Genomic DNA, 19,364 nt, shown 5'->3' on the forward strand with positions numbered 1-19,364 from the left:
CAACCTAGCAGATCCCTGACAGATAGCTGTTGACTGACTCAGTGGCAAGAGTGAATGGAATGCAGGGGGAAGTGAGGGACAGGCACAGAATGTGTGTGTATATGTGATCTCTTAGGCCAATATAAATAATTTATATAGTATTTACACTCTCTATTAGCTTAGGTTAGCCAGAGTACATGAAAAAGAAAAAACAATACAAAGCAATACAACAATACAAAGTAACTTACTCAATGACTCCTTCCTTGAGATGAAACATTTTAATCTGATAATATCACATAACATTGTACAGAGAGCATCCACAGCTCCAAGAGTTTCCCTCCAGATGAAAAGCTCCTTCTCAGAAATAAATAGATTTGCTATGGCCTGGCCCCTGCCCACGGGAGGGAAGGGAACAGGCATGGGACAAGCATTGTGGTCTGCTTCCATGTTACTCATAGATCCAGTTCTGAGCACAGCTCTTGTAATTCACCAGTTCCTCAGGGTGAAACCACAAGCCAATCTCCTTCTCCGCACTCTCCATGGAATCACTGCCATGGATAATGTTTCTGGATGGGGAAAGAGATGGCCACATTACCAAGACCAGAAAGATTAAACTGCCCAGAAGCTCCCCTCATTCCCATGGCCAGAAAGCCTACAGCCACCGGAGCAGAAAAATAACAAAGCTTCATGTACATTATTCCATGTCAAAAGGAAAAACTCATGACTGCCATTAATGTAAGGATAAAGAATGCCCTCCCCACATCCAGCCCTCCTAGCAACACTGATACAAGCAGTGGGAGCCTTCAGGAAGGACTCTGGCTGGGAAAGTGCATTGTACCAGGTTCTACTTTCACAACAGAGGCACAACCATAGTGATGCTGATGACCAAAGGCAGAGGGCCTGCAAAGCCAAACACCAATTAAGAAAGAGGAAAACAATAAAACTGATTACAAATTGATCTGTATATGGTATCAGGTCTACCCTCAGCTTCAGAAACCCAAATTCTTGTGGCACTTAACTTGGATTTTAGAATAGAGTAAAATGCATGAATTCCCACCTGCCAACTTGGATGCAAAAGTCCCCACGGATGGTCCCAGGCTTGGAGTCTGCAGGGTTGGTCTCCCCAAGCATTACTCGACCTGTCTTCACAACATTTAGCCCCTGCCAGACCTCCAAGGACAAAGGAAGAAAGAAAGGAAGAAAACCAATCTCAGCAGAAAATCTGAAAACTATTCATTCAAAAAAAGAAAAAGCCCCCTCAAAATGATATTCATTCATTGAACAAATATTTATGGGGCATCTAAGTGTTCCAGCACTGGGAATACTGGTCTCCCTGCCCTCCTCTTGCCTTTCTACAAACTATTCTTGACACAGCAGCCCAGAATAGCCTTTTTAAAACACCAAGTGGGGACATCCCTAGTGGTGCAGTGGTTAAGAATCTGCCTGCCAATGCAGGGGAGATGGGTTCAATCCCTGGTCCAGGAAGATCCCACATGCTGCAAAGCCATTAAACCTGTGCGCCACAACTACTGAAGCCCACGCACCCTAGGGCCTAAGCCTGCATGCCTAGAGCCCCTGTTCTACAACAAGGGAAGCCACCGCAATGAAAAGCCAGCACACTGCAACGAAGAGTAGCCCCCACTTGCTGCAACTACAGAAAAGCCCGTGCACAGCAATGAAGACCCAACGCAGCCAAAAAAAAAAAAAAAAAAAAAAAAAACCCCAACACCAAGTGTGAAAACCTCCCATAGCTTTCCAGCACTCATGAAGTACAGCACCAAGACAGCCCTACATAACCTGGCCTCTGCCTGTACCTCTGAATTAATCTCACCCAAACTTCCCTTTCACCCACCAGGCTTCAGCTACTCCAAACATCTTTTTGTACTTCAAATAGTCCCCCACCCCAAGTCCTTTGCACGTGCTATTTTCTTGGTTGAGAATGCTCTTCACTGTGAATTTGTGCTTTGCCAGCTCCTTCTTATAGAGATATCAGCTTGAAAATCAAGTTTCTTGACCACCCAAACTAAGGTGGTCACTTGCTATCACATCATCCTGTTTCATTTCTGTGCATATCACTAATCATTAGCTGATATATATATGTTTTTTGGTTTCTTTATTATCTGTCCATCCTCCCTTTTCAGGATATGTAGGCAAGGAAAGCTATGAAAACAGTTACCTATTTTGTCTTATTCATGATTGTATCCCCAGTGTCTGAAAAAGAGGCTGGCACAAAGATGACAACTAATACACACTCAGAGAATTACTGCAACAAACAAGACACAGTCTCCCTGCCCTCCAGGAGCTTACAACCAAGCATATTTCTCCTGATCTCTCCCAGATGTGAGTCTTCAGTTAGGTAAGCAAATGTATGTTGTGTTTGGTGAGCCAGAGAGCTGCCTCATATCCTGTGTCCAATGCCTCAGCTTCAGTATCCTCTGCATCAATGAGGACCTGGCATTAGAAGCAGGAATCACAATATTCACTCTTCGCTCCCGAGTCATTCACATCAACATCCCACACATGTACACTCACCATGGCAACCACTGGCCCTGAGTGCATGTATTTCACCAGGCCAGCAAAGAATGGACGGTCCTTCAGGTCAATATAGTGCTCCTTGAGAAGGTCTTCAGAAGCCTATCCCACAAGATACAGAATGAGACTTGATCCCCAAATTATCTAAGAACCAGTAATTTAGTTATTTCCCACTTACCCTTCCTGCTATTTAAAACGTGAGCTCTCAGCTCACTTGTTCTATTATAACCCAATTGACTCGACTTTATCAGAGGGAAGAAGTGATAGAGACTAAAAGTGCTTTAGCTCTGTACCAGTTTCCCCCCGATTGTCCTTGATGGATCAGCATAAAATTACAGAACATTAGAACTGAATCCAGCCATGGTATTTTAGACAGGAAAAATAACAATACAATGAATTTCTATTCCCAAGCCAGCCTCAACTAAAATGTTACAGAGAGGTGGTCTCAGCATTGCATGAGAAGCAAACTGAACCAGGCCACTTCTCTTCACATTTATTCAGAGAATAAAGGCCCAGTGTGGTGACCATGCAATTTCCACAGGTATTTGCAAACCACCCAAAAGTACATGACATCTAGCAGTAAGTAATTTTAGTGAAGAATGAATTAGAATCTTTTACATTGCAAGGCTGCTATCTGGGAACAAACCAAGTTAGCTAGAGAACAAACCATCTGCTTAGCAATGCCAACTTGACTCAGCTGTGTTCTGTCCTCGCCACCATATACATGCTTAAATGTCTAATGAGGTTCCTTAGTTTTCCCAGGTCTCTGGTACTACATCATACAGCATACTACACACTTCAGTGATACACACAAATGTTGGGTTTTGCTGCCAAAAAGCACATCCTATTGTTCAAACCCCAGTTGATTTTCACTTGCCAAAGTAAAATTACACAACCACGTCATCACTCCGTGTTAGTGTTCACCTTGACCCATCCCTTTCAATCCAAATGGAAGACTTGTGGAACTCTCCTAACACACTGATGACCTTCCCTTACCAGAACACTCTTTTAATTCTATTAGTTGGTTCTGATTATCTTCACCCTGCAAAACAGGTCACAGGCTTTTTTTTTGGGGGGGGGGAGGCAGGTGGGGAGGTGGCTCAAGTTTTCCCTCACCTCCCTCCACATCAGATTTAAATAACCCTTTAGGCTCAAGGCAACTATCCCTCTTCCCATTCCCTCTTCCCACCAGATCCATGCCATTGATAGCAAAATCAGTGTAAAGTCAAAATGTATGCACTTAGGGGTCAGAGAGACCTGGGTTAAAATCCCAGCTGCATCACTGACTGGGTAACCACACATGATTTAACATCTCCGAGATGCAGCATCCTTGCCACTAACAACCACGGGAAGAGGAATAAATACCCCCCTGGGTTGTCATGAGAGCTAGATGAAAAAACACATAGGCCCAGCACAAGGTAAATATCTGATCAACAATACTTAGATTTCACTTTACTTTCAAAACCTAATTTAATACACAAACTCTCTGGAAAGCACTGCTTGTCCAATTCCTGGCTCTAATCATTCTATCACGCTCTCCCCTCAGCATTAACAGCAGTCTACTCCCTTTTATATTAACACAGTTTTTCTAAAACATTACATAGGAACTAAAATGCAAATCAAACTAAATTTAAAATGCACTAGGAGGGGAATTTCCTGGTGACCCAGTGGTTAGAACTCGGTGTTTTTACTGATAGGGCCAAGGTTTGATCCCTGGTCGGGGAACTAAGATCCCACAAGCTGCGCAGCATGGCCAAAAAATAAAATAAAATGCACTGGGAAAGTCCAAAGTTGACCACCTCCCCTTTTTTTTCTGATTCATTCATTAAAAGTTGACTCTTAATAGGAAAAAAGATTATCTCCTAATGTATTTGCTTTGAGAATTTAAATTCTTATTTCCCAGGTCTGTTTGAAGGTGGGTTCTTGGCCAATCAATCCTTTGCATTTTTTTAATTATTGCTTTGTAGATATCTTGCAAGTGTGTCTGCTCTCTGCTGTTTCAGATGGGCCTCCCCAAGGGCAAAATCACAACTTTCCCCTACATGCCCTGATGGCACCTAATGTATGCTAGACACTAGGCAGGTGGCAAACAATGATAGAAAGACTTCCTTGCTGAAAAAAAACTTGCCTTAAATGATGTGGACAGAGGGTGGGGGCGGGGGGGAATTATCTGCTCAGGAAGCTCAAGATCAGCAGCACAAACATGCCCAGGGCTTGGAGTCAGAAATCACAATACTGCAGTAATACATGGAACTCTGCATTGCCAAGAGAAAAGGGTGGCTACTTCCAAAAGTCCCAAATAACTTGCTTTGTTCCAAGACTCAGCGCAGATGCCACCGAGGAGTTTCCAGGTTTTAGGACATTAGTGTTCACCCTAAATGGAGAAGTCTGAAACAAGTTGAAGGGAGAAACAGAGAGGCTGACCTACAATGCTCCCCTATTTCTATGAAATAATGGAAATAGCAAGAATGAAGTCCACTTACCTGCATGAATTTCATGGCAACAAGACGGAATCCCTTCTGCTCAAAACGCTTGATGATCTCTCCCACGAGACCACGCTGGACTCCATCAGGCTTGATAGCAATGAAGGTGCACTCGCTGTTGGCCATTGTCCTGGGGATTGACAGGTGGAGGGATGAAACAACACTGAATATCCTGCTTACATCATTATCCTTCTCAAGCGGATTACCCCATAAAGCTGGTTTAAATCTCTCACGTCAACTGCAGGACTCTCTAGTAAAATCCTAATTCCTCCTCAGTCCCCTCATCTATGAACTAATATCCTAGAGTGGGGAAGGGTCCAAAATCAGGGGCTATAATTTCTATCTCAATTTATTTAATAAGCTGCTATTGTCATGTCAAGAGGACATGACTACCAGTTCACCCTCAACTTGGGCCCAGGCAATGAGTCTCCTCACCCCCTTCCTGTCCTTGGAATACACATTCTATACACTGTTCCCACAGTAGGAGCCATCCCAAGGACACAGCCTTGAGAGAGTAAGGTGTTGAGACCATCTGGACTGAACATGTGACTGAACCCAGTTAAATTATACAAACTATATAAACCTTAAGATTCTGGTAGGTGGGTACAATTCAGCCAGCCAAGACAAGCCTCATATGTATGTTCCCTTGCTTATTAAATCACCACCTTCCAACTGGAGGGTCTGCCTCATTCTTTGGTCTCTCCTCGCCCTCTCTGTACAGGGCCCAGTTTGTGAACTAACAATTGGTGAACCAGCCAGGAGACTGAAGAAATCGGCCTTGGGAAAGAGGCATCCCTGGGGGAAATCCCAAGATGAACATCGACCTCTATGTGGGGAGGGTGGCCTGCATATTTGATGCTTGTGGACCATGACATGAGAACAAGGATGCCCTGAAACCACTGGCTGCTTTAATGCATTTGTTAGAGAAACTACACAGAGCAGCAAAGAAGGGAAATGAATGGCTGCCACAGTGCACTGGCCTCTACTGTGGGCAGGCCACTAGCCACAGATGCACTAGAGGCTGAAACTTGAGTTAGACAGTTGGAAGAAGAGCTGAAGTTAGAGAAGAACATGCAGGTATCCACTGCTCTGCCAGCTCTGGGGCCAGCAGACAAGGATGAGAGAGCAGCATAATAAGTTGGAGACCTTAGCTTGTCATGTTGCAAAGCTAGGAGAGCACAAGCTGCTGCAGATTAATGTCCAAGCACTGTGACAAAGCCTGATTAGGACACTAAGAGACAGAATCCCTGGGAAAGTAAGGAGCACAAAGAGGAGGATGTTGTGGTGATTGACAATGAATCAGATGAAGTGCCCCACGCTGTCCAACCCCTAATACAAAGAAAAACTTGAAACAGTAATTACCCTAGACTTCTGAGAATAGAGAAATACACCCCAAAACTCCTAAGAGAAAACTTGCATTCTTTCTCTGGCCCTTGAAGTTGTAAATCTTACCATGTCTTTGAAATGTAAACATCACGGGAGATAACTAAAACATTGCCCACAAACTGAAGAAAAGTGAGGGAAGGGTGAAAACACAGACTGTTATAGGAGCACCCTCACACAAAATCTAGTCCACAGCTTCCATAAGATTATTCATCAAGCGCAAGTCCAAAAAAAATTTTTTTGGTGGTGCTGTGTGGTTTCAGGGGATCTTAGTTCTCCAACCAGGGATCAAACCCATGCCCCTTGCAGTGGAAAATGCAGAGTCCTAACCACTGGACCACCAGGGAATTCCCAAATTTTTTGTCTTCACCACGAATATTAGTAAAAGGCTTCAGCCATGTGAGTGGATACCTGATTCATGGCTAAAGTTTTGGAGAGAAAGCTATGGATTCTCTGTTTGTGTCTGTCTGTGTGTTCGTATGTCTATGGATGTATGTTATACATAGGTGATGTTTTTCTATCTTCAGAGAGTATTGTCAAAATTAATTTGAAAAAGCTCAATTTAGTTGGGCTAAAGAAAATAAGCTTTGATATCTATAGTGTATTTATGTAAAGCTGAAACAATGTTCCTTCATCTGTTCAAAGGACAAAGTTTTGTTGGACTACTGGTCTGTTCCTTATGGGATTGTAAGAGGTTTTTCTTTACTTTTTGAGTAACTTACCTAGAAAAAAAGATTCTGTTTTATCAAAATAATTTCTTGTGCCTCATGTTGTCTTTATCACATCTTCAATTACTTAAGAAAACTGAGTCTTCGTTAAAAGAGCTAAGTTTTTTTCTTACAATTATGTAATTTTCTATATTTGCCTTTGGAGTCTGTGTCACTTAAATTAAATAGATAACTAAATTTTGTTTCACAGTGACCTAAGATCCTATTTAATCAAGTGTTTTAAAACCTTTTGGTATTTTTGACAAGCTCCCCCAAAATCTAATTCTAAATAAAGTTTTGCTGACCTAGAACTAAATTTGGGATTTTCCAGAGGGCCCCTGGAACATCTCAAAAGCTGTATTTTCTTTCCTTATAAAAGAGAGATATCAAACTAATTAGCCTATTTGATATATTAAATTTTATGGGAAACACTGCAAATAAAAAGTGATGTCAAACTTTCTTTGGTATATATTTGTATGAAATTCCTAAAAATCTGATATGTTCTGATATAATGTTATCAGTTATTACTTTAAAATGTATGTCACAAAATCAATCAAATTCCTTTGTCAACTGTATTAGAATGAACTCTCATTGGATCTTTAACCATGGCCATTTTAAAGTCTTTTGTTGGGACTTCCCTGGTGGCGCAGTGGATGGGACTCTGCACTCCCAAAGTGGGGGAGGCCCCAAGTTTGACCCATGGTCAGGGAACTAGATCCCACATGCATGCCACAACTAAGTTTTCATGCTACAACTAAAGAGCCGACCTGCTGCAACTAAGGAGCCAATGAGCCACAACTAAGGAGCCCTGGAGCCGCAACTAAGGAGCCCATGTGCTGCAACTAAGGAGCTGGCGAGCCACAACTAAGACCAGGTGCAATCAGATAAATTTTAAAAAAAAATTTTTTAAGTATTTAGTCATTTACAATCATTGTTTTACTCTGATGCTTTTGCAAAACTCTTCCTGCAAAAGTGCTTTGTCTTCAAGGAGATTTCTGGAAAAACTTTGACAAGCATAAGTTTCTGATAACTATGATTACTTTGCCTTCATATGAGAAGGGCAGTAATGGACATTTCAAGGACCTTCCCATGGCTACCTGCACAGCCCCACCACACGAGATGGGATGATAGCTCAAGACCCGTGCCTGTACCCCTTCCCCACTTCAGGGTCATTACATTGATGATATAATGTTAACATGTGAAGACTTGCCCCTGCTGTAGGACACTCTGTGAGGGAGAGGATAGGCAGTGAATCCAGATAAAATGCAAGGCCCAAAAAACAAACAAACAAAAAAAACAAAAAAAACCAAATGCAAGGCCCAGGCACCACAGTAAAGTTTTTGGTGGTCCTTTGGTTAGGTAAGATTCAAGTTGTCCCAGAAGCTGTCATTAATAATGTACAAGACTATTCAACCCCTAAGAATGGAAAGAGGTACAAGCCTTTGTAGGAATTTGGAAGCTTTGGAGGACTTTGATTCACCATTTGGCACAGTGCCTCCATTCCTCATACCCCCTTATAAAGAGAGGGCATACATGGGACTGGGGATAAGAGCAGCAAGACTTTGAGATGGCAAAAATACTAGTGAAGCAAATTAAAGTTCTGGGCATCTCCCAAGCCAGGCTACCATTTGAGTTAGACATATCTGTTACTCCAGAAGATCTGAGTTGGGCACTGTGGCAGAGACAACAGGAGAATACCCCTAGGATTTTGGTTCCAGCTCTGGAAGGGGGCAGAAACCCAATATACCCCACAGAGCAACAACTTCTAGCAGTGTACACAGCCTCTCACAAGGGAACAGCACACCATGGTAAGAACTTCCCTTCCTTTGAAGGGGTTATTAAGAATATATTCCATCTACCCACCTCTGCCATGGCTCAAACCCCCACACTGACTAAATGACGCATCTATTTACAGCAGAGGAACACCCTACCACCAGCCCACTGTATAGAAATGTGGGTGCTCCTAGGCCCTGTAGAGAATGTAGATCCTCCAAATGTCCTGCCCTGGTTCCTACATCGGCCCATAGAGAGGGAGTGAGGGAAATTCCCACTGATGCCTGGTATACACATGCCTGGGAAGAGGAACAAACTGTAGCTTCCAGTGGGCTGGTGAGCCCTGGCCACTAACCCTTTGCACTGACAGTTGGGCTATTCTAATGGGATTGAACTTATGGCTTGGACAATGGAAAGAGAAGAGGGGGATGATGATAAATAAGCCTTGTGGGGTCTGGATATGCAGAAAGACATTCGGGTTCACCTGCAAGAGCCTGAGGCAGTCCTCACTGTCTTCCACGCCCTGGCTCATAAGGCACTGACATCCTCTGGCAATCAGGAAGCTGCTGATGCCCTAGTTCAGAAATGAGTCCTAGCAATGGACACTTGGGTGCATAGGAAGCAGGAACACTGAAGTGCCTGAGGGGATGATGAATCGCCAAGGATGCTGGATAGCCCTTGAAATACAGTGACTCAATTAATGCAGTAATAGCATGTCCTTTGTGTTCTAAACCACACCCAACGGACTTCCTAGATGGTGCAGTGGTTAACAATCCACCTGCCAATGCAGGGGACATGGGTTCGATCGCTGCTCCAGGAAGATCCCACATGCCACAAAGCAACTAAGCCCGTGCGCCAAAACTACTGAGCCTGTGCTCTAGAGCCTGTGAGCCACAACTATTGAGCCTGTGTGCTGCACCTACTGAAGCCGATGTGCCTAGAGCCTGTGCTCCACAAGAGAAGCCACCGCAATGAGGAGCCCATGCACCACAATGAGGAGTGGCCCCTGCTTGCCACAACTAGGAAAAGCCCGTGTGCAGCAACAAAGACACAACACAGCCAATAAATAAATAAATAAAGTTTATTTAAAAAAAAAAAAAAAAACCCAGTCAACTGCCAAAGGAGTCTGGGACCACCCACCAGAGCTCCCAACTGATGTGGAATTAGCCCATTGATTATACTGGCCCCCTTCCTCCTAGTGAGGGTTCTAAATATGCCCTGGTTTGTGTGGCCACTACATCTGGCCTAACCCAAGCTTGTCCCCTGTTGCCTCACAAACCAGGCTGCCACCATCAGGGGATTAGAGAAGCTAAGACCATGTATGGATACCTTTGTCGAATAGACAGTGATCGGGGGTCATATTTCAAAGGTCATAATGTGCAAAACTGGGCAAAAGAACATGACATCGAATGGAAGTTCCATCTCCCCTATAACCCACAGGCAGGAGGACTGGCAGAAATGAAAAATGGAATAGTAAAGCAGTAGATTAAATTACTAAGGTAAAACCACCTTGGCCAGGTGGACTAAAGTACTGTTCCAGATTTTGATATGTTTGAATGATCAACCAGTAGAACCAATGGCCCTAAATGCAGACTGGGGGCCCCTGACAAGACACTAAATGCCATATAAGTAAGGAAGTTTTGGAAAACAGCCACTGCAACAACTTTCTCTGTGGATCAATGTGCTACACTGCTGAGAACACCAGGCCCCATCATACCTGGGAAAGGAGTTATCTACTAGAATTTGCAATGGAATGTCTCACCGGGATGGGTGAGGGAGAATTACTCAATCTCCACTGGGATCCTGCTTTTCTACTGCAAGCCAGACTGTTAAAATGTGCTATACCTGGAATGAAACACGCACCTCTGAAAGAGGGGAGAAGGTGGGATTCCTGGCCTGGCACATCCCGCCCCCAGTCCACCTCCTCATGCTTAACAGTGCTGCTTGCCCCAGCCAATATGTACAGTATGTACAACCAGGTCAAGTTCCTAAAGCCACCAACCTCCCTCTCCTCCAGGCCAGATGGGCACATTCTGTTTTCTACTAGTACAATCATTTAGCCACCATCTCTGTCCCCTCCATTGGCCTGGAGGACATTATAGCACACAGAGAAGCCGTTACTTACTAAGTTCACCCAGCAAGCTTTAAATGACAGCCTGCGAAGCCAGTCTTTACCAAACACTGAAATATCTTTAATGAGAAAAGCTCTCTTCCAAAACATAATAGGCTTGGACATTATTACTGCCTCATAAAGGGACACAGGAGATCAATGGCTTGGATTTTGGGGCTCTTCATGGAGGAAACTGCTACTTATTTTGGGAATCATCTTAATCTGTGTTTTCTCTTTCATGTGCCTCTATATTGTTGCTGTGGCATCTGCCTCCACTGTAGTCAAACAAGCCACCTCCATGCTGGCAGAACCCCTTGCTGACCTCTCAGGGCACACTGCTGACCCCGCAGAAGGGGGAGGTGGGGGGGGGGCGGGGTGAAATTGTAAGAGCCAGCCACAAGGGGTGGAGTATTGGAAGAGGTCATGACTATCAGCTGACCCTCCAGCTGGACCCAGCAATTGGAGGCTCCTCACCCCTGCCCCTGTCATTGGAATGTACACTCTGCCTACTGTCCCCACAGTAGGGGCTATTCGAAGGACGCAGCCTTGAGAGAGTAAGGTGTTGTTGAGACCATCTGAACTGAACATGTGACTGTACCTAGTTAAGGCCTCTATGTATACTTTTAAAACTCTGGTGGGCAAGAGCAGAGATCTACTCGTTTTGCAACCACCCAAGACAGGCCTCAAGCTTCACTGCTCATTACACCTGCCACCTACCAATCTGGAGTGGTCTGCCTTTTTTCAGAATCTCCTTTCCTTCTGTGCACAGGAGCCAGTTTTTGAACTAATATAAGCATCTACCATGTAGCCAATACTGGAGAACTAAGGCAGGGGATATATTTAAAACAAAACAAAAAAAGACATCTTTCTCAATTATCCAGATAAGGGAAACTACAGTGATAATATGAAAGTGATATCTGGTACAGGGCAGTCTGAAATATAGTTTGACCTCCTGCCACAGTCATGTTACTAGAACTACAAGGGGTTTTAGACATTATTTCATTACAATCCCCTTCTTTTACAAATGAGGAAACAGATTTAGAGCACCCAAATGAGGACCAAAATCCAGATTCCCAACCCTATGCAACCTATGCTATATCATGAGATGTAATGAATATTCTGACTAACCAATAAACGGTGGATTGTGAGAGAACTATAGCTATGAGTGATATGCGAAATCATGCTGGAAAAAGACTAGAGAAGTATCTATTCCAGACCTTTCTTTTTACAGAGAAGACTGGGCTCAGGACCGGCTCTATCTCCACAAGATGAGAAAGGAGTCCCCTCACTTTGAAAGACAATTCCTCTGTGACTAGCTGCACCACCTATCTTCCTGTACTTTAGTTTACCTCTTATTACAGCACCTTAACAATATATTTGAATTTTCTGTTCATCTGTCTCTCCACTGGCTTGCTGCCTGTGTGCAAATGTGGTTTACTTCTGTGTCCATCCCTGGTACCTAGCCATAGGGCCTACCACTCAACAAGAGCAAAGAAAATGCCTTAAATGATAATCACCCTGCACCTCCAAGAAAAAGTGACAAAGCCCAAGAAGTGGCAGAGAACTCCCAATGGAAACTCAAGACAAGCATGGATTCCCCAGGGCAAAATAGAGCTAAAGAGCCGCAAACAGTCCCTAACTCTCCACATCCACCTGACACACACATCTGTCATTCAATCCGACCCAGCCAGACAAAAACAAATAAGGCACAACCCTACGGTGGCGGCCTGATGGGAAAGGCAGCCAGGGACAAAGGCGAGTCCGCGTGGCGTGGGACGTGAGGGGACAGGTTAGCACCTGTCTACAGGCACTTCCCTCCCGCCTGATCCCCCTGGCCACCTCTCAGAGCGGAACTCATCCTACCTCTTCACCTCCCCCTCCTCCGACCCTATTCCTCTCCCTTTCCTCTCAGGACCCGCAACCCTTATCACCAATCCAGCTACTTGAGCTTCAACTCTGTCTGCTGCCACCGTCACCGGAAACGCTGCCCGGCTCGTCGCGGTTCCCGGCTTCCGCCCGAGCAGAACGCTTCTGCCCAGATCGGTTGCGGGAGGGCCCATTTTGCAGAACACCACTCGCCTACGCTTCCTCCTGACACTCTGCCGGGTGTCATTCTAGGGAGCAACTTCCAAAATTCAACTTCCGGTAGTGTTTTAGCCTGCACCTTTTTCCTGCTCTTCTGATTGGCTACCGCCATCTTTTTTTTTTCTTTCTTTTCTTTCTTTCTTTTTCTTCCTTCCTTCCTTCCTTTCTTCTGCGTTGGGTCTTCATTTCACTGCACAGGCTTTCTGTAGTTGCGGAGCTGGGCCACTCCTTATGGTGCACTTCTCTTGTTGCAAAGCACGGGCCCTAGGTGCGCGGACTTCAGTAGTTGCAGCACATAGGCTTAGTAGTTGTGGCTCTCGGGCCCTAGAGGGCACGTTCAGTAGTTGTGGTGCATGGGCTTAGTTGTGGGATCTTCCCGGACCAGGGCTCAAACCCATGTCCCGTGAATTGGGAGGTGGATTCTTAACCACTGCGCCACCAGGGAAGCCCCTTTTTCATTTTTTTTTTTTCTTTAAGATTCTGTGACTCACTTTTTTTGTTTGAGATTTTCTTCCCGAGAGGTGGCGCTCACACTTTTCATGACGTCTGAACAACCGCCTGACCTACAAGTAGACAGTCGCCCTCGTTTTACATTTACTCATTCTTTCCAGCCTGTCAAGCAAATTATTCTTCAAGTACCTTCTATGTGCCAGGCACTGTTTCAGGGTCTGGGGTATAGCAGTAAACTTTCTTGAAGCTGGTTAAGGGGTTGGGAATGGGGACAAACGATAAACAAATGAGCAAATTAATATATAATATATCATAATATGCAAATGCTGTTAAGAAAAAGCAGGGCAAGGGGAGAAGATTGAGGGAGTAAACTACTTTAAAGATTGAAGGAGGTGACAATAGAATAGACTTGCATGAAGTGAGGGAGCAATTCTGGTGATTACCCAAGGGCCAGTATTATAGTGGGCATTAAGTGCTAGAAACTGCAGTTAGAGAGCAGCAAGTTTATGTTTTGGTGGGAAGCCATTGGAAGATTTTGAACAGGGTATCATATCATCTGATACACTTTTTTTTTTTAAATCATTCTTACTGCTGTAGGAGGAATGGATAGTGTAAGTTACAAAGTAGAATCAGGAGACTTTCAACAAATGTGCTGAAGCAATGTGACATCTATAGGCAAAAAAATGAAAGAAAAGAAGGAGGAGGAAGGGGAAGAGAGAGGAGGGGGAAGAGGGAGGAGGAGGAAGGGGGAGGAGAACCTCTACCTAAACCTCTCATCTTTAATGAAAATTCACTCCAAATGGATCATAGATTTGTAGTTGTAAAAGTATGTGGAAAAGAGAGAGAGAGGAAGGAAGGAAGGGAGGGAAATCAGGAGAAAAATAGGATACTGAGCCTAGATAAGATGCATATCAAAGAATAATTTAAATGAGCATATTTTTTCCAACGCATCTTCTTATTAGTAATTTTTTAAAAAATTTACTGTAGTTGATTTACAATGTTGTGTTACTTTCTGTTGTACAGCAAAGTGATTCAGTTATGCATATGTATGTTCTTTTTCATATTCTTTTCCATTATGGTTTATCACAGGATATTGAATATAGTTCCCTGTGCTATACAGTAGGACCTTGTTGTTTATCCATGTATATATAATAGTTTCCATCTGCTAACCCCAAACTCCCAATCCTTCCCTCCCCTACCCTTCTCCCCCTTGGCAATGACAAGTCTGTTTTCTAAATTGATTAGCAGTAATCTTTTGATGTTCCATGAACATGTTTCTTTTTCTTTTTTTTTTTGGACAAAAACTATATATCCTGGCTTCTCCCTTACCTCTTTGGAACAGTTCCTCAGAGCTATCTTAGAGACTGTCTTGCAAGCTATAGTCCTCAGTAAGGTCACCAAATAAAATTTAACTCACAACTTTTAGGCTGTGCAGTTTTTTTCAGTCAACACTGTAAAAAGTTTAGAAAAAAAATGAAATGTGGTAAAAAATCTTCAGGACTGGGGACTTCCCTGCTGACACAGTGGTGAAGACTCCACACTCCCAATGCAGGTGCCCGGGTTTGATCCCTGGTCAGGGAACTAGATCCAACATGCATGCTGCAACTAAGAGTTCACATACCACAACTAAGGAGCCCGTGTGCTGCAACTAAGGAGCTGGAGAGTCACAGCTAAGGAGAGTGCATGCCACAACAAAGACCCAGTGCAACCAAATAAATAAATATTAAATATATATATAATATATATATTAAAAAAAATCTTCAGGACCAGGGGCTAGGCAGAGTTTTCAGACTTGCCACCAAAAGCACAATTCATACAAGGAAAAGGTTGATAAATTGGATCTTATCAAAATTAAAACCTTTGGCTTTTCAAAAGACCCTGATAAGAGGATGAAAAAACAAGCTACAGGGTGGGAGAAAATATTTGCAAACGACATATTCAACACAGCCCTTGTATCTAGACTATGTAGAGAATTCTTACAACTCAATTGTTCAAAAAACAATCCAATTAGAGAATGAGCAAAAGACAAGAACAGACAGTTCACTGATGAGGATATACAGATGGCAAATAAGCACAGAAAAAGATATTCAGCATCATTAGCCATTAGGGAAATGCAAATTAAAACCACAATGAGATATCACTACACACCTATGTAGTGGCTACAATTAAAAAAAAAGATAGTGACAACACGAATGCTCTCAAGGAGGTTGAGAAACTGGATCTACTCATACATTGTTGGCAGGAGCATACACTGATGCTTAAGGTCTAGTGGAAGTCAACTCATCCTCCGTCTTGAACCTGTTTAGTTCTAATCAGTTTATGTCATGTCCTCAGGCTATGTCATTCTTTTAAATGTTGTGCCCTGCTCCCTTCCCTCCTGTTTCACAGCCACTCTGGAAAAGTTTGGCAGTTTCTCATAAAACTAACATGTATGACCCAGCAATTGCACTCTTGGGTGTTTATCCCAGAGAAATTTATTTATGTTGTGCTCACACAAAAACTTGTACACAAATGTTTATAGTGTAAGAAGATATGGTAGGGGGGTCCCCAGAGAAAGAGGACTAGCCTTGTTTGTTTGTTTGTTTACTTTAAGAGAAGACATTCTTGGCCTAAATCACTTTGTGATCTAAGCCTGGCCACAGTGCTTGCCCCTGAAGAGGTCTCAGTAATTAATGATCTTTTTTTTTTTTTTTTTCTTTTTTGAGACAGGGTCTCACTATGTTGCCCAGGCTGGAGTGCAGTGGCTATTCACAGGCGCGATCCCACTACTGATCAGCACAGGAGTTTTGACCTGCTCCGTCTCCAACCTGGGCCGGTTCACCCCTCCTTAGGCAACCTGGTGGTCCCCTGCTCCCGGGGGGGTCACCATATTAATGCCAAACTTAGTGCGGACACCTGATCGGCATAGCGCACTGCAGCCCAGAACTCCTGGGCTCAAGCGATCCTCCTGCCTCAGCCTCCCGAGTAGCTGGGACTACAGGCGTGCACCACCACACCCGGCAGTAATTAATGATCTTAAGGGGACTAAACAATGCAGGAACAAAGGGAAAACAATCAAGAAACAATAGCTCAGTAATAAAAGAGTCCTAGTTCTTCCTCAAGGGATACACATAACAACTAATACATATCTTTGAGTTCTGCAGGAACTAAGGCCCCCAGCCAGGTGGAGGATGGTTAACTACTGGCTGAGACCCCAGACTGGTCAGAACCTAAGGAATAACAATATTGACCTTTACTGAACCTAATGACTTCAATCAACTAAAGCATGGTCTCTCAACCTTTGTCCCAATTCTAAGCTAAATTCTCCTCTGCTCAAGCCCCTTCAAGAGTATGCATATACCCTTAGCTTAAAGCTTCCCCAGTTTTGCTGTTGGGGAGACTCTGCTTTGGGAAAGATCCCTGGTGTTCTCCTTACTTTCTATAATTAATATAGTCTTCCTTCTCCCATTCTTTGGCTTGGTTGTGTCTTTTGGTTTGACACCCACCAAGAGGTGAACCCAGTTTTCAGGTAACAATAGCAGCTTTGTTTGTAAAAGCCCAAAACTGGACACAACCCAAATGTCCATGATTCACTTTGCTGTACACCTAAAACTAGTACAGCATTATAAAACAACTATAGTCCAATAAAAGAAACAAAAACAAAAATAGAACTATGGTCCATCCATACTGTGCAATGCTGCACAACAGTAAAAAAGAAACCACTGATACATGCAAAAACTTAGGCAGATCTCAAGAGAGTTAGGCTGACTGAAAAAAGCCAGTCATGAAAAATTACCATGTTACTGCATTTATATAATTTTTTTAAGGTTCTTGAAATAACAAAATTATAGATAGGTTAGTGGTTGCCAGGAGTTAGTGATTGGGGAGAGGGCATGTGTATGTTCTAAAGAGGCAGCACAGAGTCTTATGGTAACGGAATCGTTCCGTATCTTGATTGTGGGGGCAGTTACATGAATCTGTTACCAAAAGCTCAGCCTCTCTGTACACTGGTGTGGAATCAAATCTTAGAGACAGAGTTTTCAGTTAAGTAGAAAAAAATACCTTTATTGCTTTGCCAGGCAAAGGGAGACACACTAGGCTCCTGTTGGGTGTCCCAACCCCAGAGGATTTGATGAAGGTTTTATAACAGTGGTTCAAGGGTGGGGTCTCTGACAAGATTAGGGTGTGTGTAGGGCCTGTGCTCCTTTAATCTCATTTCAGGTGGTGTCTCCTAATTTTGATGAGCCTCTCCGATCCCTTTAATCTTGCCTCAGGTGGTTTCTCGGCTGCTCCTCCCTTGATTAGCAACTGTTTGAATCTGCCCTTTCCAACTCAGGGAAGGTTATGGAGGCTGGAGTCTTGCCTACAAGAAATGGGGGACAAAAGGGCCACAGGGCCCCACTCAGTTTCAAATCTACACATGTGACAAAGTTGCACAGAACTATACACATACAAAAAAAAAAATGAGTGCATATAAAACTGATGAGATTCAAGTAAATTCTGTGGATTATACCTATGTCAATTTCCTGGCTTTTATATTGTACTATTGTTATACATGATGCTACCATTAGAGGCACTGGGTGAAGGATACATGGGACTTCCTCATACCTATTTTTTTGCAACTCCCCATGAATCTATCATTATTTCAAAATTTTAACAATTTCTAAACAGAATCAGAAAAACTGGTTGAAACTATAGTAGTAGCATTACCAAGTCCAAGCTCACTCTGCTCACCACATGACAGGCCAATAAATCAGAAGACAAGGTGTTGAGGCAAGGAGCAGCATCTTTTTTTTTTTTTTTTTGCTTTTACATTTGCATTTATTTTTTTGTGGCATTTATTCCCGGGCCATAAGTTTCTGTTTCTTGAGTTTCTTCTGGGATATCTTTTTCTTCTGTGCAACCTCCTCTTCTGGTTTAGGAACAATCTGTTCTTTCTCAGTAAGAATCATCTCAATGTGGCAGGGAGAGCTCATGTATGGGTTAATCCGACCATGAGCTCTGTAAGTCCTTCGCCGCATCTTGGGGGCTTTGTTCACCTGGATGTGCTCCATGACCAGAGAATCTACATCTAAGCCCTTAAGTTCAGCATTACTCTCTGCATTTTTAAGCATGTGCAGTAAAAATTCAGCACTCTTCTTGGGCCACCGACCCTGTGTCCAGCCCCACTGTTTGGCCTGGGCACACCTACCAACTCCACCATTGTAACGACAGAATGGCACACATTGTTTCTTTAAAGTGACATCCTTCAGATACTTGGTGGCTTTTTGGATATGCATACCCTTAATGGCCTGGGCAGTTTCATGAGTGTTCTTAAAGTGAACGCGAAGATTTGAACCTCTTGATTTGCATGACTTTGTGGGGTTTTCTGGGTCAAGTGAATAACGAACCATTTTTAGAGGTCACCTCAGGCCGCTTGCCGGAAAAGGAGGGGGAGCAGCATCTGTATGTGGAAATCTGGGATCCGAGAAGGGGATGTGTTAATTTTTTTCTTTTCTGCAGCCACTCACAGGTGGACAGGGTCAGGGTGTTTCCCTGTGAGCTGAACAAAGGCACTTTAACATTCAGACAGAGGAGCAGGGTCCCCCAAGGCAGGGCATTATATATGCCTACAGCTATAGACAGAACAAAAGCAAAGGTCAAAGTAAAAGAAACAGATCCAAAACGGAGTCAGATTTTGTTCTTCCCTTTTACAGTAGTCCAAGTGGGAAATGGTGGTGGTTTGCAATAAGTGGTGACAAAAGAGAGAAAGAAAAGTAGTTAGTTATAGGGTATATATTTAAGGTTGAGCCTGAAACAGGAGGGAAGGGGGCACAACCCCTAACGAAAGACATAGCCATTGAGGATCTGACATAAATTGGTTCGAACCAACTAGGCCCAAGA

At 43.5% G+C, this 19,364-nt stretch overlaps 2 protein-coding genes across 6 annotated transcripts; both read right to left on the reverse strand.

Annotated features, from left to right (window-relative positions):
- Positions 1-238: 238 nt before the first annotated feature.
- On the reverse strand, positions 239-12,987 carry NME1 (NME/NM23 nucleoside diphosphate kinase 1). 5 transcript variants are annotated; one of them, XM_057715506.1, is made up of 5 exons: positions 12,831-12,987; positions 4,995-5,124; positions 2,512-2,613; positions 1,037-1,149; positions 239-545 (listed from the first exon to the last, which is right to left on the reverse strand). In XM_057715506.1, exons 2-5 carry the CDS (start codon positions 5,118-5,120, stop codon positions 428-430), a joined length of 459 nt encoding a protein of 152 aa, XP_057571489.1. In that variant the 5' UTR covers positions 5,121-5,124; positions 12,831-12,987; the 3' UTR covers positions 239-427. The 5 variants fall into 5 exon arrangements, with proteins under 5 accessions (XP_057571489.1, XP_057571490.1, XP_057571491.1 ...); XM_057715507.1 differs by having other exon boundaries at positions 12,899-12,982; XM_057715508.1 differs by having other exon boundaries at positions 12,911-12,976.
- A 5,302-nt stretch (positions 12,988-18,289) lies between these two features.
- LOC130840387 (60S ribosomal protein L17-like) lies at positions 18,290-18,906 on the reverse strand. Its single transcript, XM_057715844.1, has one exon. The coding sequence runs from the start codon at positions 18,872-18,874 to the stop codon at positions 18,320-18,322; it is 555 nt and encodes a 184-aa protein (XP_057571827.1). The 5' UTR covers positions 18,875-18,906; the 3' UTR covers positions 18,290-18,319.
- Positions 18,907-19,364: the final 458 nt, after the last annotated feature.

Source organism: Hippopotamus amphibius, chromosome 17, assembly GCF_030028045.1.
Source record: "Hippopotamus amphibius kiboko isolate mHipAmp2 chromosome 17, mHipAmp2.hap2, whole genome shotgun sequence".
In the NCBI taxonomy this organism is placed as follows: Eukaryota; Metazoa; Chordata; class Mammalia; order Artiodactyla; family Hippopotamidae; genus Hippopotamus; species Hippopotamus amphibius.